At 42.9% G+C, this 22,553-nt stretch overlaps 1 protein-coding gene across 1 annotated transcript in view; it reads left to right on the top strand.

The window, feature by feature from the left end:
* Positions 1-19,582, top strand: part of thsd7aa (thrombospondin, type I, domain containing 7Aa) — a 68,110-nt gene extending 48,528 nt beyond the window's left edge. The window contains exons 23-28 of the mRNA XM_053862109.1: positions 3,674-3,847; positions 3,932-4,027; positions 5,316-5,398; positions 14,390-14,603; positions 14,896-14,983; positions 17,980-19,582. Coding sequence (XP_053718084.1) covers positions 3,674-3,847; positions 3,932-4,027; positions 5,316-5,398; positions 14,390-14,603; positions 14,896-14,983; positions 17,980-18,067 — 743 coding nt within the window. The 3' untranslated portion in view covers positions 18,068-19,582. The remainder of the gene's footprint in view (positions 1-3,673; positions 3,848-3,931; positions 4,028-5,315; positions 5,399-14,389; positions 14,604-14,895; positions 14,984-17,979) is intronic.
* The last annotated feature ends 2,971 nt before the right edge of the window (positions 19,583-22,553 follow it).

Below are 22,553 nucleotides of genomic sequence, written 5' to 3'. Positions count from 1 at the left end.
ATAAGTTTGGTTTTAATACCTTTGATATGTGAAAATGGAAAAAAAAAGAGAAAATAATCTTGTAGAAAAGCCCAATGTTTGAATACTGACTATCAGATTTTGACTGGATAGTCAGGACCCCACTGTAGTCGTAAATCATTTTTTTCAAATAAAAGGTGATGGTTACTCACATAACCCAGGTTCTATGAATATGTGCGTAGCCCTCCAACGGTCTTCGCTATTGGTTAATCCACCTCGAGGCACTGTCCTTGGCCTGAGACTTTGATTGATTGGCCCCCCCCCTCCGGGAAGGCACCTCCCACCACACATAAGACTGCCCTACTCCCGCCGCTCTGCTCCTTTTGGAACTCAGCGGAAGGAGGCCTGCTGGGCAGCCAGTTAGAGGGTTATGCACATATTCATAGAACCTGGGTTACGTGAGTAACCATCATTTCTATTTCATATGTTCTCCACCCTCTAACGGCCTATAATGGCCTCGCTATTGGTTAAACCACGGAAACCAAACGGCCAGATGGTCCAGCCATGGCCGAAGACCCACGTCCAGACGAAAACAGTGTGAGCCACAGAAGTGTCCATCATGTCTCTCAGATAATTCTGAGCAAAGGTCCAAGCAGATCACCAAGAAGCTGCTTGGCAGATGTCTTCCATAGAAGCACGAGGAGATGGCCATCGTCGAATGAGCTCTGAGGCCCTGTCGTGTGGCGCCAGACCCCACTCTTTCGCCAACACGTTCCCTCTGGACATTCTGTTCGCGTCCACGTTCAGCACTCCTGGAACGTGACGCACTCTCAGAGACAGCATATGAGAGGACGCCCAAGTCAATATGTGAGCTATCACTCTGTGCAAAGAAGGAGCTCTTACTCCCCCCTGGCGGGTGATATAAGCAACTGTCATGGAATTGTCCGACCTGACCATCACGTGATGGCCCTCCAGACGGGGCGCAAAGTGCATCAGCACTTCCTCCACCACCGTCAGCTCCAGCTGATTTATATGCGACACGCGCTCCTCTCCTAGCGCGCCTCCCCAGCCCGTCGGGGATGCATCCTTAAAGACGTGCACGTATCGCTGGACGGAGCCCATACAGACACCGGAGGAGATGACTTCTGGGGTCCCAGAAGATCAGATCCAACCCGGCTTGGGTCGAAAGAACCAGCCACCTCGATCTGTCTCTGACCAGGTCGAGGTTGAGATGTGCGAACCAGCGTTAAAGCCGCCTCATGTGTAACAGACCCAGCTTGACCACAGAGTGTGCTGCTGACATGAGACCAGATGTCATGGAGTGAGGAGAATCCCCATCGAGGAGAAGCCCCAGATACTGAGCGCAAGTGCTTGGGCTGCAGCACACTCTTCTGGACGTTGACTGCGAAGCCCAGACGTCTGATATGGTGCAGCACAATCACCGTGTGGCAGCCCGCTTCGTCCTCTGAAGCCGCCAGAATGAGCCAGTCATCCAGATATGTCAGGATTCTTATACCTGATAACCTGATAATCCAGCGCTACATCCATTACCTTTGAGAAGGTTTGTGGAGCCAGTGAAAACCCGAAGGGCAGACGGTCCAACTGGTAATAATCGTCCCCCACTGCAAACCTCAGGTAGCGCCTGTGGCATGGCAAAATGGGGACGTGAAAGTATGCATCCATCAGGTCCACGGAGGTCATCCAATCCCCTGGTCTGACGCACTCAAACAGTTGTCTGATTGTCAACATTCTGAACGAGTGGGAAGCGATGTGAGCGTTCAACCTTCGAAGATCCAGGGCGGGTCTGAGACCCTCTGACTTCTTTGGAACCAGGAAGTAGACTGTATAGGACCCCTTCTCGCGGTCTTCCCGCGGAACTGGGGAGATCACTCATCTTTGGAAGAGTGACACCATCTCCTGCTCCAGACACAGTCGTTCCGCTGGGGAACGTGGAGACGTCACTCAGATTCCAGCAAAGTTGCGGGGACAGCCGCAAAACTAAAGTGCGTAGCCCCTGCTCAGTGTTCTGTTTAACCACAGAGAGAGGGGGGCACACAGATCCACCCACACTGAATGGAAATCTGTGAGAGGTGGGGCCATAGGAAGAGACACCCCGCCCGTCACGACTGGAAAGTGCGGGGGGCCTCCCCTCGAAAGGGCCGCTGTCCGGTCTCGCTTTTATCACCATAAGCTGTGGATTTCCGGCAACATTGGTGACATCATCAGCAAGGGATGCAGGGAAATGAAGTCCACTGCTAGACTCGATACCCAGAAGAGCGGTTGGGGCAGCTGCACTGGGCCTCCCCAACGCGGATGGTGCAAGTTGGCTGCCGGTCGGGAGGGCTAGCGCCAGCTTAGCCTACTTAGCTAGCGGGCCCAAAGCATGTACACGAGGCCGACCTACGGGACCAGACTGTGGCGGACCCATAAAAGCGGCACGCAAATGTTGCAAATCACAAATTTCAAAAGTATCTCACAACAGAGAATACTTCTTGAAAGATTTATTGTATGAAGAAGTAGGTATTTTTTGGGGACAGGCGCTCTGCCATGAGGAGCCACAGAAGGGCCAGGTGGAAGGCTGGTCAGGTTCGCGGAGGCAAGGCAGCTCCACCCAGACATTGCGGCGTCCCATGCACTGGACGACGACGACTGAGACCCCGTTGAGAGAGAAGCGGAAGTGTTCAGAGAGCTTTGCGGAGGACTTCTGGGTCTCGAGCTTCTCCAGGTACTCCGAGACATTCCGAAGAGCGTGCCATTGGTGATGGGGGTGTCGATGAGGTTCCTCTTCTCGGCCTCCTGTCTTGGCGAGCCACAGGTTGCGAGTAGCCATCTGGGACAAGGCACAAACGCGCGCAGCATCCACGGACGCGGCCAGCACCATCTTCTCAAATGCCACGGCGTCACTTGGACCCGACGGAGCTTGTCCTTTTCGAACAACAAGCGATCCATAGCAGCGGCCAGGAAGTTCATGTTGTTCGCCAGGGAGCGAACGTGCATGACGCATGAGTAAGCCCGGGCCCAAGCAGGCTGAGTGGAAAATGGAGCAGAGCAGCGGGAGTAGGGGAGTCTTATATGTGGTGGGAGGTGCCTTCCTGGCCAGAGAGACAATCAATCAAAGTCTCAGGCCGAGGCCAGTGCCTCGAGGTGGATTAACCAATGGCGAAGGCCGTTACATGGCGGAGCACATATGAAATAGAACTGTAACATGTTTTGTGGTATGTCACGTTATGATCGATGAGGTCCAACAAAAGGGAGATGAGCTGAGATAGGGGAATGCTATTGCATTAATGAAGAAAAAAAAATTTGCTGGCAGAGTGAAAGATGAAAGTTGAAAATGAAAATGCGAATAGACAATGGAGTGAGAGTGATGTCGGTGGCATTGAAAAAAACAAGGTGTCAAAAGAGCAAATGCTGAGAATGAGTGGGAATGAGATGCATTGTAAAACACTTTTTGGTTACAATTATGTGCCAAAGTTTCACTTCCTCACCAAACCAAATGTAAGGATCCTTTCTATGTGTGTTCCCTGTGTTTGTTCTGTTGAGGTGGGGCTTCTGTTTGGAGGTGCACATGTCGTTTGCTGTTGAAGTGCTATTCTTCAGTGCCAGCATTGAAATTTGCTCTTAGCATACCATTCAGCAGTCATCACCTCTCTTAGAGATTATTTGAAAGAATATTCATCACAGAATTTCTTATATTCGGTTAAAACCCATACAGGCGAGTGCTACCTGACAGACTGGACAGCATGGAGTCAGTGTCAGCTCAGCTGTGCTGGTGGTGACGATCAAGGCTTTGGATCAGTCCAGGTCAGATCTCGGGCTGTTGTGGCACAAGACCCAGAAAATCTACTGCAATGCCCAGAGCAGGAGCTGGATGTCCGACCATGCACAGGTCAGTGATATAATCATGATTTGAATTGGGGATTCTCAGTGTAGAATTTTGCTAAACAATTTCCCACCATGCCTTACCTTGTAGATGGCCAGTGTTTAGAGTACAAGTGGAGAACTGGACCATGGCAGGGATCGTCACGTGAAGTCTGGTGCGAACGCTCTGATGGACTCAATGTTACAGGTCAGATTTATGAATCAAACATTAGAGTGACATATACCCTGGGATCCAACTTTTCCTTTTCCGTCATCACATCTTAAATACTAATAGAGCTTCACATCAAAGTGACTTTTACATGCGTGTCAATTCAAAATCAAACAATTTTTGGTTTGCAATATGGCTGCCTCACAAAAAACACTCGTAAACAAATGTTTACATTGAATGACTGATCAGGATTATAATGAACTTCAAACTTGGGGCAATGGGACTTGCCCGAGAGTCCCTTACAGTTTCAAGCAATCTCAAACGTCAACCACCGTAGCTTTTAAATCATCTTAAACAAATATGTTTGTTAATACAGAATAAAACTGCCAACTGTATCATCTTGGGGAGACGTTTTTTGCAGCATTTCAATACATAGGTCAGTGTCAAAACACGACGCTACAAAAACTCCGGGTAATACGCTGAATCAGCCCCATCAGTGCCACCAGAGTCAAAATGTTCTCTTCCCTCCTCAGTCCATATGCTTGACCTCTAATAAACTCAGAATGAGAGAGAGAGAGAGAGAGAGAGAGAGAGATTTGCAGTTCACAAATTGCTCCGTGAAGTCTATAAGTGTGTTCACAACACAAAGTGCTTCATCAATCCCGTGTAAGGAAATGTAGTCTAATCCTTTTCACATCACGTGGTTTGTCATCATAGACCAAACAGATCACAGGGGCCTAAGTTATTGTGCCGGAAAATCCTTAGAACTAAATTACTCAGAAATGAATGAGCTTGGTTCTTTCACGCTGACGCCATCACCACCATGTCATCTTGCTAACACTGTAGATAACTCTTTACACAATCCTGACCTGGAAACATGTCACTTTTTCTGGTAGACCATTTGTCATCCTTCATTCTTTCCTTAATTTTGTTTTGTACAATTTTTTGATGTGCTTAAAAAAAGAAGTATATGAACCACAAATCAAACACCATTTGTTAATATAAAATGACAGACAAGAAACAGACACTTGATTGAATGAAAATCTTTTTTTCATTTGGAACCACAAACGCCTCTTGTAGCAACTACCAGCAGGCATTTTGATGATGGTATTCCATCAGAGCCATAGTTGCAAAGCATTACTATATTTACATTTACTGCATTTACTGTAATTGATCCACACACTGCCCCTTGTTTTCTGCCTTAAACTCATTACACATTCCACAACATATTGTCAAAATGTATCATTTAATTTTTACTGCTATGTGTTACCATTTCCTCAAAGTAGCAGTGAAGTTCAATAATTAAGATCGAATATGTGATCCACAGGCGGCTGCCATGGTGCAGCTGAGCCACTGGTGGACCGATCATGTGATCCAATCTGCAGCAAGCCACGATCAGTCTGCACAGAGGTGAGTGAGCCCATGACTTTTTTTTACAGGGACTGAATTCTGTTCTCTGGTAGCTCCGGTAATTGTTATTCGAGGGGGTGGTGCATATTGTATTTGGTTAAATGCAATATATAATTGCAAAGATCAAGGCAAAGGAACTCTTCAAATCTTGTAAGCTCCTCTGATCACTGTCCAATGTGACACTAGGGCCATACTTCCCTTACTCACTCTGGCCTGCTGGGGGCAGTATGCGCAGCACTGTTGTTTGCGAGTGAGCAGGTATCTCAGTTATTCACTGTCAAAAATTCTCTGTCAACCGCTGTTGAAAGACTGTTCTTTCCCTCCACTGAACAAGGCCAGTTAGCCTGTGAGGAGTCCTCTGAGTCCAACCGAATAAGCTGCAGTCACGATTTAATTTTTATTGCCCGGGTCTGCACCTGGGTATAATAGTGACTCCCCAATGGATGCATGGAAGCTGTTCATGTCTGACAATATAAAATAGAAGAGGAGCTGGCATGTACAAACATAGAGGGACAAAGGGTAGCCACGGGGAAAAGAGTGAAAAAAATGGGACCATGAGCTCACAGCCTACATTGGATAGACCACTCTTGCAGTAAGTGAGAACTGGGGTGTACCAGTCTTCTGCATAACACATGTACAAGGGCATGATGCCAACTTGAATATTTGAAGATATTCGCTGTTTCCTGCTCTTTGATAAGAGATGTGGATGTCAAAAATGAAATTGCTCTTTTGTTTGAACAAACTGTGTCATCTTAACCGAGATATGAGAAATGTCTTTAGATTATAGCAGAAAGGGTTTGATTTGAATTGATTGTTACTGGGGTCATTTTTGACCCCACTTAAGTGGGGTGGTGATACAAGAACTGCAATTTCTTAAAATTGCAAAAATGCAAAAATAAATAAAAACATAATTGACCTCATGTCAACATGTTTTATGAGGAACACCTGGAATATGAAAAGATTGCAAGACCTTTTAAATATTTTGTAGAAAAAACAGTTCGGACTAATTTATTGCAAAACCACATGATTTTGTGGGATAGTGTAGGTATTAGTAAGTTGTGCATCCAATTTACTTATATTCACATCCAGCAGCAACCTGATAGATTGGAATGTTAATTCTTCATCTCCATCATGTGGCGAAATCGAAGAACTGCAATAGCTCAATGAACGGACTGAACGGTGTTGTGCTGTGAGTAAAAATAAAATGAATAATTGGAAAAAGGGTCACTGACTCAGTCTGTGGCAGCACCCCTTTCACCACATGACTTTTACATATGATGTACTTGGCTCAAGCACATCATAAGTCATGCAATTATATTAAAATCAGTTTTAAAGTGCAGAACTTTTATTTGAAAAAAATATTTCAACAGTCCAACCCAAAGAGTTAATATATAAATGAGCATTGACATAACCAGCCCAGCCACAGAGGTCATGGAATGCAGACTTAGTTTATTCCAGATCAACATCAGCATCTGGTTGTCAATGATCAGCATCAATGGTCAGCATCAAAGAAGTCAAAATACAGATACATTAAATAGAGAAATGCATATGGTTCCTCATATCCATTACACCATACAATACCCAATAGGATCAAGGGTGTTCCTCCAATCCAATACACAGTATCACGCATGTATTATTATATCAACACATGACCATATTAGAATGTCCAGTCACTGGAAGTGTTGTGTGATTTCCCGAATCCAGGCCATCATGGTCTGACATTACAAATGATGGATGTCCCCGTTTTCTTCCTAAGGACACCAGGTCTGACGCACCTGGAAACTTGGCTGAACATTTTATTAGTGCAAAAGTAATATTGACATTAGAAATGACGGGTCATGTCATTCCACGTCCAAGTTAAACCTTTGGGCGCTACCATTGAAAAATTGTGACATAAATGCATTTCGGCATTTATGAATGTGTGTTTATTTCAATCTCCTTTTTAGCTGGAGGCACTCCTGTGATGGCATGTTTTTCTGGTCGGACAGACAGTATTAGGCAAAGCCATACATGAAGTTCAAACTGTTTGGATTATTGAAGAGTCACAAGCCAATCACCCAACAGAAATAGACACTGTAACACTACCTTATGGTCTTCGGCATTTTCATCAACTGACCTTTTGTTACATGCCTTAAAACATATGTTGCAGAGACAAGGAACAATGGTTTCTATTACATATAATAATAACAGTAACCACAGGCATCCACAGAACAATATGTGGTAATTTAACTGACATCTAAATCAACGCTTCCTTCACACATCTGTTTGACTGTTGAAGTGCAAACTTACACTTAAGTGGTTCTCATCTTTTTTTTGTTTGTTTTTTTGTTTACAGAGCTAAGCCATACTTTAGTTAATTTATTGTTAATTCAGCATTATAGTTTTGCTTGTTTAAACTTTTAAATTATAAAATGCCTCATGTGGATATTACCATTTTTCATATTCTCGTATACACAGCAGGGTGGTGCAAGACTGATGCGGCAAACTTTGTGCTTCAGATGTGTGTTTGATGCTCACAGAGCAAATTTGACCAGTACAATTCCCATAGTATTGAGATGCTGAGTGCCACTACATCACTTTTGATGGTGCCACACACTTTTGGATGCAGTGACATTTGGGAAAATTAAATTTGAAATGAAAATTTCTTTGTATTATTTCAGCACCTTACTGGAACATAGTGGCATAAAGCCACTCGCCATGTTGACCAGCCAAAATTTTTCACTGAGCCTCTAAGCACCACTAGAGGGCAACAACGCAACCTACACTATGACAGCCCCTTTGGGATATTCGGTATATCATACATAATGTGGTCTGCTAATGGTAACAATACTTTGGACAATAACTGATCTCTAATAGGACAATATTAGTCATTTTTAACCAAAACCAAATCACATTTCAGTGGTTTTTTCTGCTGCTCTGAATACCACCTTTCAACTGGTGTTTTTTTTTTTTTGTTTGTTTTTTGTTTTTTTTTCTGGGTTGTATCCTGACACTGATGGAGTGAACTAGCTGCCTGTTTCAGTGGAGGTGTTGCTTGTACATTTTGGTTCTTCCTATATCAGATAATGATCCAAGTCCCTCTCACAGTTGCTTTTGACTATTTCACAGTTCCTCCCTTGAAATTTTGAATATGGACAGTTATGGTTCCAAAGACGGATGAAGTGGCGGAGCATTGTGATCATAATGACGCTTCTGATCCACTTGCTTTAGTTCACTCTTCCACTTTCATCCACTTTTATTAAATAGTCACTTCTGGCAATTTGTAAGGAGCAAACGACCACTACAGGATGTCAATAGTTTTCTCAGAAGTTGTAGGAAGAACTGTGTGGCTGTCAATGACCACCAGAAAACATTGTTGATCTCTCTCTGCAAAGTCACTGTGAATTCGTTGCCAAGCTCTTTCTGGCTATCTTCATTGCAATGTACAATAGTGCCATAGCTGGTGTTTTCTGCACTATTTTACAAACTACAGAGTTTCAAGCTCTTTGATCTCAACATCACATGCTGGCCACCACCGGTAAATGTGGTAAAGTTCCTTCATTTGACAGACACACGGATACTCATAATAGAGATCAATGGATCTTAAGTAATGCTGCCCAAAACATGGTGATATGATGCCTTGCTGAACTCATAGGATACTACCTTGTTCTGCAGACAACTCATTTCTGTGAATGAAGTTCAGGATTTCATTTCCCTCATAGTTAGGCCGCCCATACATACAGTATGATATGTCCAACCCAATTCATTAATTTGTTCTTTTATTTCGGAATTGATTCATTATACCATTATTATACCATTTTTGGTCCTTTATACAAAGCTTGCTCTGCGCTCGATAGTTTAGTCTCAATGTCCGTAGAAGTAACTAGTTATTACTCTAGGTGAGAGACGAAGCCTCTTCTGCTGTGCTCTGCAGTTTGAGATCAGCGAGACAATACATCAGCACTTTCTGCTGATCTCATGCACTCAGTGTAGCAGCGGTATGCCTTTAGAGTGAGAACGCAAAGCTGCATTCTCATCGCTACCAGCACTGAAACCACCCATATTGATACATGTAAAATTTCTTCAACCCAAACATTATTGCTAGATCCTCTTTCTCAATCTGCACATATTTCTGTCCTGTGACAGTCAGGGTGCTGGAGGAAAAAGCTATTTGGTGTTCCTTTCCATTTGGAAAGAATATGTGTTATGACTGCTTCCACACCACGCATAGAAGCATCACATGCTATCCTTAATGGCAGTTGTGTGTTGTTGTGTACAGTATCCTGCTGCAACAACTGTTGAGCTTCCTTAGATGCTCTTTCACAGCTAATTGTCCAAATCCATTTGACACGCTTTCTTCAGAGATCATGCCAAGTTTGCAAAACAGAAGAAGGGTTTTTCAGAAACAATCAATAATAATTCAGAAGTCCCTGGAACAACTTCGACTCAGTGACACTTGCTGTTGGAAGGATGTTCTTTTTCATCTGTTGTGTGGAAACTTATATTTGTTGATGCAATGTCCCAGATACTCCACACTGCACTCGAGGAAATTACATTTTGATAGCTCTACACAGCGACCATTTTTTCCCAGGGGTGTTAACATCCCATTCAGACTTTTGAAGTCACGTAATCCAAACCTAACCTAAAGAATTTGGTCCATGACAGACTGAAAAGCACCATGACTGAGATGTGCATACTGTATTTCTAGAGTCCTTTATGTGTGTTCACTGTCAGATACTGTTTGACTCCTCATTCAACTGCAGATGCTAGTATGCATGGGATGGAAATTGTTCCTCCTGCCAATGTTGCAAACAAATCCCCCATTTTTGGCAAAGGCTATGTCTCAGCATCAATGAATTGATTCACACTGATCTCATAATCACCACATGTTCTACAATGTTTTGCCTGCCTTCAGAACCACTACTAAGGGCGCTGCCCACTCTCTTTTCTCAACTTAGGATGTTGTGTTGTGTTTGGATGTTAACAAAATACATACAATTATATGTGCCTTTGTTTTCTATTCAGTTTGACCAGAAAAAATATGTTCTTGTCCATTATGCACAAACAGTCCAATGTGTTTGTTTAGTCCAACTCCATTGACACTGCAAATGTGATAAATCCAAATAACTTTCTGATAGCAACCCAAGTTGTATGACACCTGAACGCAAACCACTCACAAAACAATCTCTGAGGGCCTCATCCAAGTTCCACCCATATTCAGAGGCAGATGATGGTTGTTTCTAAGCCACGACATAATCAGTCCTTATAATCCAATGGTGATGTGCTGGAAGTTTCAATGAAGACAACGGCTTACTTTCACTGTTTGCTTGTGTATTTCTAATGCATGACACAGATCTCACTCCCAGTTGCGTCATTATCCATAAATAAACACTCGCCACGTGGGCCAATCAGAACCTCTCACTGGGCCACTACTCGTCCATCTGATGGCCACTAGAGGACACAAAGTAACACAAAGTTTTTATGTATTCCGTTACACCGATTATCTGTTTTTTACAGATTCTGTATTCTGTAACTTACATTTTGTTGTGACTTTTCATTGAATGTGACTGCCATGAAACTGGGTGGGTGTGTGCTTGTTTTTTTTTTTTTTAGATCTTGATCAGACATGATAATTTAATCCTCATAAATAGATTCCTGCATTTTAAAACTGCTCAGCAGTAAACTTTAGCCTTTTAAACATCTGCTGTTTGAACACTAACAGTTTTCATGTCAATATTTTATCACTTCTAATGACATTGACTTTTTTATCATCCGTGAGACTTGGCATACAATTGAAGACTGTACTTGCCTTATAGAAGCCATCCCCCCGTAATTTACCAGCGGGGAAAAGGGATTTGACTGTCATCGAAAAACAGTATTTTAGGCGTAATCAATCACTAGAACACCTTTCTTTTATTGTCAATTGCAGATAACCTGTTGTAGGTTTACTTTTCTATAAACCCCCGAAAACAAATCCAGTTCTGTGAGTTTATATCCTGGTTTCTAACCAAACACAGCAGAATCCTTATTAATCTCTGACACACAACCAAGGTCGAATCCTACATTTTACCCCACCAACAACAACTCAGCCAAGATGGTCTACAAGTATCAATATATTTTGAAAGATTCATTAAAAACTATCAATCAAACCCTCTTGTTTTTTTCCAGATTTTAAACATTTTTATCCCTGAAAACTCAAGTGCTTCTGACGCCACCCCTGACCAGTTTTCCTTTTTCTTTCTTTTTTTTATGCCAAATTTCAAGAAATAAGCCAACAGATTTTAGTTCCGGTCGCCCATGACCATCACCTTATTGTGGTGGTGTGGTTTTGCATACTTAATTGATTCAGGAGGCTACGTTGTCTGGTCACCCATGGCAAACAAGTCCCTGAAGAGAGGTCAGACTAAGCATTGTCCAAATTGATTCATGAAGAGGAATGGATATATTAAGTGTACCCTGCACTGGAGGGGTACCGGGGTGTTGGACCTATCACGAGCGTCTGGTGGCCGGGTGACCCACAAAACCTGGCCGGTCACAGCTCAAAAGAGCTATGTGGATGCTCCATCCATTCCATCCTCACCCCATGGGCACACCACCTGCGGTGGTCTCATGAGTCGAGTACGCTGTCATCTGGGTGGCAGTGGAAGAGGGCTGCATCTGCATACATTGCCTGGGCTGCATCGGCTAGCCCTGGGGATGTTGAACGTCACCTCACTGTGGGGTAAGGAGCCTGAGTTAGTGTGGCAGGTGAAGTGTTACCAGTTGGATCTGGTGGGGCTCATTTCTACGCACGGCTTGGGTTCTGGAACCCAGCTCCTTGATAGAGGCTGAACTCTTTCCTTGTCTGGTGTTGCTCAAGGTGTGAGAGGCCAGGTGGGCATGGGGATACTCACAAAGCCCCTGGCTGAACACCTGTGTGCTGTAGTTCTTTCGGGTGGACCAGAGGGTCACCTCTGTTGGGCTTAAGCTTAATGGAGGCAAAACTCTGACTGTTGTTTGTGCGTATGCGCTGAACAGTTGCTCGTCGTATCCGACCTTCTTGGAGGCCCTTGGTGGAGTCTTGGGCCACGCCAGGTCATTCCATTGTCCTCCTGGGAGACGTCATTGTACATATGGCCAATGATGGTGAGGCATGATTGGGAAGAACAGTCTGTCTGATCTGAACCCAAATGGCTGTTTGTTGTTGGATTGTGCTAGTCACGGTTTGTCCATCACGAACACCATGTTTGAACATCGGAAAGTGTACTTGGTACCAGTGATCCCTAGGTCGTGGGTCAATGATCGATTTTGTAATCATATCATCTGACTTGCGGCCGTATGTTCTGACTTCAACTGAGGATGTAATTGGCCGTCGAAAAGAACACTTTGAAGAACTCCTTAACACGGACATTCTACCCTTTGTAAGGGAGGCAGAGCTGGAGGATGAGAAGAAAAAGAAGGCGCAGGGTGTTGAAGGGTTGTCTTGGCTGACACGCCTCTTCAACATTGCTAGGATGTCTGGGTCAGTACCGGATGAGTGGCATACTGGGGTGGTGGTTCCCCAATTTAAAAAGGAGGACCAGAGGTTGTGTTCTAACTATAGAGGAATCACACTCCTCAGGTAAGGTCTACTTTAAGGTGCTGGAGAGGACGGTCCAATGTGTTTCCGGTGGGAGTTGGTCTCTACCAGGGTTGCGCTTTGTCTAGAAATCCTGTTTTTGGTTTATATCTATATTTACTGCTATTTGCATATGATGTGGTTCTCAAGGCTTCGTCACAGTGCGACCTTCAACTCTCATTGGATCGGTTTGCATCTCAGTGTGAAATGCCTGGCATGAGGATCAGCACCTCTAAGTTCGAGGCCATGGTTCTCAACTGGAAAAGGGTGGCTTGGTGTGGAATGAGTCCCGGCCTCAAGTGGAGAAGTTAATGTATCTTGGGGGTCTTGTTCTCCAGTGGGGAGGTAAGGGAGTCAGAGATTGGTCGGCAAATCAGCACAACAGGGGCCATATTGCTGTCGCTCTACCTCACTGCTGTGTGTAAGAGAGAGATGAGCCAAAAGGCAAAGCTCTCTATTTACCGATCAGTCTTCATCCTGACCCTCACCTATGGTCATGAGCTGTGGGTCATGACCGAAAGAATGAAATCCTGGACACAACCGGATGAAATGAGTTTTCTCCGACGGGTGGCTGGCGTTTCCCTTAGAGATAGAGTGAGAAGTTCTGTCACTTGGGAGACACTTGGAGTAGAGCCGCTGCTTCTCCGCGTTGAGAGGAGTCAGTTGAAGTGGTTCGGGCATCTAATGAGAGTGCCCCCTGGACATCTTCCTTTAGAGGTATTTCAGGCACGGCCAGCTGGGAGGAGACCGAGGGGTCGGCTCAGGACCAGGTGAAGGGATTGTTTCTCTACACAGACCTGGGGGTGTTTCGGTATCCGCCAGGTTGGACCTGGTGTATGTTGCCTGGGAGAAGGGCATAAACTGAAACAAAATCAGAAAACAAAACACAACCAAGATTAGATAGGTCCCAAATCATGGCTGTCATCCTGACACAAATATGTTAAAGGGTCAATTAGCTTTAGTTGGTCTACCAGGGATTTTCACATGTAAAATAGATGTTTTCTGGATCAGATGTTGACCATTTTTCATTTCTTGTGGGCATTTTCTTTTGGATGTCTGATAGCTGTGTGCTGGATTGACATAAAATTCTAGTCAAGTTTTAGTTCTAGTTGTAGTTTTGATGTGTAAACATGATAATCGTGGTATTTAAAAAAAATGAAAAATGTACGTACAATCTGACCGAATATATCCTTGTGGATACAGTGCTCATTGACACAGCACCAGCATCGGAGCTAACTGAAACCAACGCCTTTTCAAACCAGCCAGAGAAGTGTTTTGTACACAGAATCCTGTACAAGTTTACTAATTAAATATGGATGCAATTTTATCACTACATCACAAATTCAATTCTGAATTTACCTCAGACAACTCATTAAGACATGCTGACCCTGTGCTTCCTGCTGCTTTGTTTGCAGTCCGGTGTATGTGGTTGTGAAGATGGCTACACAGAGGTCATGACCTCTGACGGTGAGTTGGATGAGTGCACGCTCATCCCAGTACTGGAGATTCCAACTGCAGGATACCCTAAAGCAGATGTGAAGACCATTAGAGCCTTGAACCCCCCTGAGGCTGAATCGAGCTCACCAGGAAGGGCAGGACGAACATGGTTCCTGCAGCCATTTGGTCCAGGTAATACACATCTAGACAACTCTGACTCCAATGAAACGGCTCATGACAACAAGCAATCCGCCCCATATATTAATGGATTCCCCAGGACGCCCTCTCCTAAAACCCCTTATTTGTTGTCATGAATTGTTTCAAAGTGAATTTTTTTGTAACATAATTTCCAGTACCACTGGCCTGGTAATACTCTGTTGTGTGGCTGAAATTATAAGCAATATCCCCTGGATTCAAGAAAGCAAATCAGAAGTATGCATGTGCTATGCAATGTGTTAAATAAGAGTGTATGGCCTCTCTGCAGATGGGAAGATGAAGACCTGGGTATACGGCGTAGCAACAGGAGCCCTGGTCCTCTTGGTTTTCATCATCTCAATGACCTACGTAGCATGGTAAGCAGAAAACCCTTTTGTTTCCCTTTCCAAGCTGTCCCGACTTCATTTTATGTCTTCATATTTTTATTTTGTGTTGAGCTTTGCCATCATTTATTCATCCATTGTCTTTTTTTGTGCCTGTCACTTCTCCATCTTTTACACAATTTTTCAGCAGTCAGGGTTGTTGCCTCTTCTGTGATTCTGGCATTCAGTCCCCCTTAGATGGGGCTTACTGGACAGAACCACAAAGCAACAGGGTGCCTTACACCTGTCAGGCCTGCCGTGAACTAGAGCAGGTTCAGTTTCAGAGGCACTGTCGGATGATGTGTGACGATCGACTAGAGCTGTTTACGTCAGAAGCACAAAGGACACAACCAAGTTCATATCACGTAGAGACTTTAATCACTTAGTCTGAAGATCAGATCAGCTCCGGTCCACTTGTGACCAAGCGTCCCACTGGTGCTCCAGCGCATCCTGTCGTGAAGGTGAGTAGCTGCCACAGCTACACCGCATCACTACTCACTTACCACAGAAACAAGGTAATAATTGTAACCTGTTTTACATTACTGCAATTACACTAATGTAAAATAGTGGGGCTACTCTTATTTATTTATTTTGTTTAACTGTATTAACTGTATTTGCAATTTTGGTCAATATAGAGGAGCATACTTTGTTGTTCACACAAACGCGAAACAATGTTGAGATTTTTATATTTTGAAATAGCTTCAGGAGAAAGTTAGTAATGTTTATATTGTTTAATGAACTTACATAATTTAAATCATTTCGTCTGGTTCTGTTGTTTATAATTGTTAACTGATGAATATCGAGTCATATCACGTAAGTAAAGCAAAATAATATCGTGATGTCACATTTGGGGCATATCGAACATGAAGCAACTTTTAAAAATATTGATCCTTTCACAAACTAACTGATGAAGAGCCTAAATCTGGATGTCCTTCACAGGCTACAGTAGCATAGTGAAAATGATGGGGTGGGACGCAAAATTAATATTTTCTAAATTTATTGCCAGCGCACCACCTGCGATATAGTTCCCCAGAAACTTTTAAAATGTTTTGGTTAATGTGCTGAATTAATTAATGAAATTTAGCTAACCATTAATCAAATGATGTGATCAATTGAAAAAGTTACAATAATTAATAAAAGGAAACAAATTCCAAAGCTATTCTGAAATGCTGGGTTTTGAGCTGACTTTTGAAAGAGATAAGTGTGTTGGTGGACCGGATATGAAGGGGCAGGGAGTTCCAGAAAGTTGGTGCAGCGATGGTGTATGACCTGTCTCCCTGGGTGCGGTATTTTGACTTGATGATGGGTGTGAGAAGGCGGGCGTCAGCAGAGCGGAGGCGATGAGTCGGGGAATGATGCTGTAGAGGGTCAGATAGGTATAAAGGAGCGAGGTTATTTGTAGGTGATGAGAAGGATCTTCTGAAAGAATGTGTGTTGATATAAAATTTAAATCATCTCATCATTCATGATTCTGAATGAAAGTACTTTTATTTTATTTTAACACATCTGCGCTAAATTACTTCTCTCAGATCAAGATACTCCATGCATCAATCTTTGATAAAAGTAATGCCAGCAGCATCTTACAATGTCATCTGAGAGGATGAGCGGAGGAATGGAGGAGACACTATTGGGAGGGATCCCACTTGCAGATCAGATTTGACCAGATTTGCTTAGGACTGGGGTTAGGTTATAAACATTCACTGGGTTGGATTTGAAGAAATAATTAAAGATCAGATAAGAAGGAATTTCACTACAGCAGTCATGTCATTGCTGGTGGAACGGTGCACACTGCTGATCAATATGAACATATTTCTTTGAAAGACCACACACTGTTACTTTCTCTCTCAATTTCTTGACATCTGACCAACCTGTGGTGTAAGGAAATAAAACACATGCGGCAAAACGCACATTTTAACCATGAAAACTCAGGGGTTAAGAAGTGAAAATGAAGAGAAAATAATCAAGAAAGTTTTCTTGAATTTCATGAAAATGTTTAGTCCCTTTTTGCTACTATATTGAAATTAGAGTTATCTTGTTGAGCAAGTACTTAATGCCACTTTGTGGCCATAACTAATTGGCTATACATGGTAATATCATGGAAGAGACACAAGAATCAGGAACTGTCAAAAAACCTTAAGCAAAATTAAACATCAACAGGATGACAGATGAGATTACATGGTTACATGTTTACCTTTGGATATAATAGCCTTCTCTAGTTGCTATCTTAAATCTCACTTTTACGATAAGATGGGAAGCTTTATTGTCACTGTTTCCATTGTCTCCAGCATGACTGTGAATTTTTTTGGGACAGCTCTGTAGGCAAAGAAAACAACATAAATAGAAGAAACAGTGCAGTTATTTTGGAGGTGACCAGTGCAGATGGAGAGGAGGGGGAATGTGGCCCCAATTAACGTCTCTGCTTTAATAATGACTAGCTGTAGATTCTTCCAATCCTTTTCAGTGCAGCTTGTGATCGTGAAGCAGATCTCACATGAGCACAGTGAACTGACTATCCATGTTGATCAGTTCCTTTACTAATGGATGAAGAATGATTGTGATGTCAAAGCGGTCTTGTTTGGTTTCCTCTGTCTAGAGCCTGGGCCACTTCAGCATGGGGACGGTTACTTTAGGTCAACAGCTCTGAGGCGATGATGTTCCCAAGTCCCTGTTTGTTTGCAAAATGGTTGCTGCTGTGAACAGTAGTTTGGCTCTGCTGTACCACACATGGTTGGCTACGGAGTTGTACTAACAGTAGCAGGAACTGCCAAAAGTTGAGTGCCACCAGACTGCTGTGATTGTGTGTGCCACCTTCTTCAAACTTCAGCCATCCTTATCTTTGACACTTTCACTTTTCATGTTTGCTGACAATATGATGAGTTGAAAACACATTTTACTGAAACTGTCAAATATTGGCAATAAATCCAGTGACCTGCTGAACGTCTGTGGTGATGGTTTAGAAGTGTTCATGTATTTCATGTCTTGTGTTCCAGCAAGAAACCAAAGAAACCAAAGCGCCGGCAGATGACCAACAGACTGAAACCAATAACCCTTGACTATGATGGAGATGCCGACATGTAGATGTCATCCATCTTTGTACTTCATCTGTCCAAATGCTATGGGGTCACCAACATAGCTCCCATAAAAAGAGAAACCTCATGAACGGCCTTTGAATTCCTACCTTTGATGAGATGTACTTTGTTCATTTCAATTGTCTTCATTTTTTTATGCTTCTGGAAGTTTGCATTATCTTCTTCATTTCTTCCTGCAAAGATGCAGGGCACCTCATACTAAACACACTTGGACCAAGTCAAAAAGGGACATGTATGAAAAAAGTTGCCTCTTTCCCACCGTTTTATTTATTATTTATTTTTTTATTTCGGGCATCATCTTGCACTATATTAGTGCTGCATGACCGTATTTTGTGTCTTTGCCATAGGAAGTGCCACTCAATACAATATGGCAAACAAGATGACTTTTCTAATGTACAGTCCTAAATTCTTTTGGATATCTGAAGACTTTTTTACTTTTGTAAATCACTGATTGACAAAAATGTTGAAATAACTCTGTAACTCTGCTCAACACATTAAATTCAATTTCAATTCAATTTGTATATTTTGGAAAAGCTTTGACATGTTTTCTGATTTTAGTTTATAGCTGAAAAGTGAGATGATAGAGTTGGAAGGTGGTCTATACCAAGGCTGCACTGTTGCCGGAAGAAGCTGTTCCATATGCCCCTCGGAGCTTCACTTTTAGTCATTTATGATAGAAGGTAACATGATATCTTGTATTTATTTATTTATTTATTCATTTATTTAATCAGAAACCCAAGAAGCAATAACAACAAATCCCAGCCCATTTGTCAGTGTTCCAACAACAACTTAATCAACAAAGCAGTCAATAGATATCAGATAGTTTTGGGATTACGGAAAGTCTAAATTCAGAAGATTTATTTGTCAGCTTGTATGTGACTGTGACTTTGTTTCAGACATTGTGCAGGTAAATGCTAAGAACATTGAACATTAATACTGCATTTACTCCTTGTGCAGCCTTGGTGGTAGGAAACTCTGCTCCCTGAAGCCTGTGGTGTGTCAATCAGGATAGTAAATAACGATGACTCAAAATTTATACTGATGCCAATACCAGAAACATTTTTCAATAATTTGTGCTGCTTTCAGTGTGATGTTTGATCTACATTTCTATGTACATAAAGCACTTACATTTTATTTATTATTAATGTTTCATGCAGGAGTTGTTGTGGGTGCACAACAAGTGTTGTACAAAGTTGTTTTTTTTTTTTGTTTTTTTTTTAATCTAAACACATCCAATGAATTGCTAATAAACAGTTTTGAATGATGTGTCCATTTTTCCCCCCTTCATGTGAAAAAAGTCTTACCAAAAAAAACCCATTAAAAAAATCTTCATCTTCTTCATCTTGAGATCCAGCCTGTTGTTCCATATCGCCTTCACTGCCCTGATCTTCAGCCACTATTCCTTCACCAGGCTAGAACTCAACTGCTTCTGGTTGCAGGATACTTCTCTCTTCTCTGGTGCTGTAATCTAATGAGTGATTGCCAATCATCTTGCTCCTCACTCCCTGAGCCATTTTCACTTTTCTTAGCTTTATGTTCACTTCTTTTTGTTTTTTCTATTAGAGCATAAGGTGACTCGACTTTTTCCACAGGGAGAAATTCACATGGCAGGATGAGATCGATTAAATTAGATTTGATTGTTTTTCATTAAATTGACGCTGAGTCTCGAACACCAAAGGAGAAACGGTCAGAGACACCATTTTGGATTGGATTTGCCATTCCATCCATTCTGGTAGGCCAATATAGCTGCCGCAAAGAGCGTTTTTATGCAATCTACCTATGTCCAACAGCAATAGTACCAATTCTGAGTGGGTGCCCCTGGAGAGCCTCTCTGCGGCCACATTATTCTGGATCTTCCTCCCACCTGCCAGTTGATGCAGGTGAATGTACTGCAGTGTAGTTGTCGTACCATATACCATAGCACGTGTGCTGCATAATGTGAGGTGCCAATTCCCACAGCACATGTGTTTCTGCTCTGATTTCCTGTTTGATGGACGAATTGACTCATGAAAGTAGGCATCTGTTAGATCAATTGATTTCATCCAATCTCCTTTCTCTACAACATGCAGAACGCCGAGCAATAAACTGGTTCAGGACACTGGGGACCAGTATTGGTCTCCACCCCTCTGTCTTCTTTATAATTAGGAAGTGGGTCTATGATTTCTGTGCAGAAGTGTGTCCACATCTGACCACAGGAACTGCCTTTTGACCGGATCCTTCAGGTCGGACCAAAAAATGCCTGTGAAATTTTCATCCTATTAACCACTTCGACAAGTTTGGACAGTCCTTTTCCAAGACACCCTGAAACCGTGACATTACCAGAACCTCTGCTGGGGCTGGCTGTTCTGGCCTGTTCCCAGAACCCTTCCACAACAGGCCTCTGGTTTAAGGGCGGTATATCTGTCCCTTCTGAAGAGGTGTTGCTTGCAGGATAAACGCTGTCACACCTGCATTCTGTGTCCCTGTAGATGACAAAACCATCCACTCACAAAATGTGTCTTACCTGCCATGGGACACACTGCAGACACCCTCATCAGCAGATAGGGTGAGCTAGTGTCTAGCATCCAACAACAGTTGGCCACCATGCGATGCTTGTGATGGGGCTAGCTTGGGACTTGCAGTTTTAACATACAACCTCAAATTCTCTTCAGTAAAAGGTGAACAAAAATAAATAATCTGCAACTGAGTGTAATTCTGGAGCTTTGAGGTCACAAGGGAATGATTCATTGGAGAATATTTTAAGTATTGTATCATTTGGTCAGGGATGATTACGTAATTATAAATGAAAGCACACCCATGTTGAAAGTGAAAACCACAGGATGGTGGACTCTCAGAGCATCCAAGAACTGTTGGTCTCATGTCCAAACACCCAATTGTTGACCAACTGTGGGTGTTCAAACGTGGACATTAATTAAGGTTCAAAGGTCACTCCCTCTGTTGGGGATTCACATTTGACATTCATACTTCAGAGGTCCTTGCGCATGATGAGACCTTTAAAACAATGATTTGATATTAGCTCTGCAATGAAGTTAGCATTTGTCAAATCCAGATCAGAACACAACTCCAGACGTACATTCTGTGAAGACTGAAAGCAGCAATGCTTCTTTCAAATGTTCTAACTCTGAACATCTGCATCTGCATCTATGTCTGCGGGTGAGGGTCCATCTGATGGGGAAATCACCGCTCAAAGTGGGCAGCAGCTGTTTGCAGTCCTGTTAGATTGGACGTCTCTGATAAGGTGTGTGTAATGTACGAATTCCACCTCACCATCATGTCTGGACTTCTGTCTTTTTTTCAACGAAATTCATGAGGCCAATTTTCTAGGCATGTCTTGAAGTATTCTTGAAAGGCTTCCCTTTATTGCACACACAGTTTGCATCAGTTATAGAAAGGTGCTTTAACTCGACCATGTATAAACACACCCACACACACACACACAATAAGTTTTCTATATGCGTGAGGACTGTCCATGACATAAAACTTTCCCCAGCCGCTCATCCTTTACTTAACCATCCAAAACAAAAGGATAACCTTAATCTTGCTAATATCTTATTATAATAACCTAGTTCTTTTTAAGTTATTTCACTTCAAATTGACAGTTGAAGAAGTGAGGACCAGGCAAAAGGTCCTCAGTATTGGCAAAAAAAATCATAACGCCTAAAGCAGCTGTAGGTAGAAATGAAAATATTAGCTTTTGCCAAAATGAGTGTAATCGCAGGCTGTCGTTGCTGGGTCTCCGGTCCGCCCCCCCATCCTACGTTTGTTTATGAGCAGAGACCGTGACAAAACAGCACATAATATACACAAAACTGTCCAGCTTATAGACTTAGACTTAGACGAGACTTTATTGATCCCTTTGGGACGACTCCCTCCAGGATATTTACATTTCCAGCAGCAAAAGAGGCAAGAAAGGGCAAGATTAAAATAGGTTATTGCACCAGAGAGACGGGTATTGAACATTGAACAAGTGTCCATTACTATACTACTGCCTCCCGCCAAGTAAGGAGTTGTAGAGTACGATGGCAGAGTTCTTGAGTCTGTTGGTCTGACACTTGGGGAGCAGCAGCCTTTCACTGAACAAGCTCCTCTGGTTGCTGATGACGGTGTGCAGAGGGTGGCTGGCGTTGTCCATAATATCTAGCAGAGTCCTCAACTCTGCCACGGTCACCAGAGAGTCCAGCTTCATTCCGACCACAGAGCTTGCAAAGGCAATCAGGGAATGCCTTTACTTGGCCAAAGATGTGGAGCACTGCTTCTCACAAGTGTGCAGCTGTGTGAAAAACAACAGACCAGAGAGGACACCGATCACAAACATGGATTTCTTGCCGCTGGAGAAGTGTAAAGGAAGACATGAACATATCCTTGTGATGATGGATCCCTTCACACAGTTTGCCCAAGTTTACCCTTTTTTACCTTTTATGGGTGATACTCAGTTTAAAAAAAAAAAAGTAATTAATCTGAGAATTTGTGATTAA

The sequence above is a fragment of the Synchiropus splendidus genome, chromosome 4, assembly GCF_027744825.2.
Source record: "Synchiropus splendidus isolate RoL2022-P1 chromosome 4, RoL_Sspl_1.0, whole genome shotgun sequence".
Classification (NCBI taxonomy): Eukaryota; Metazoa; Chordata; class Actinopteri; order Syngnathiformes; family Callionymidae; genus Synchiropus; species Synchiropus splendidus.
Note: the sequence above shows the minus strand (reverse complement) of the source record. Positions and strands in the feature narration are given on the sequence as shown.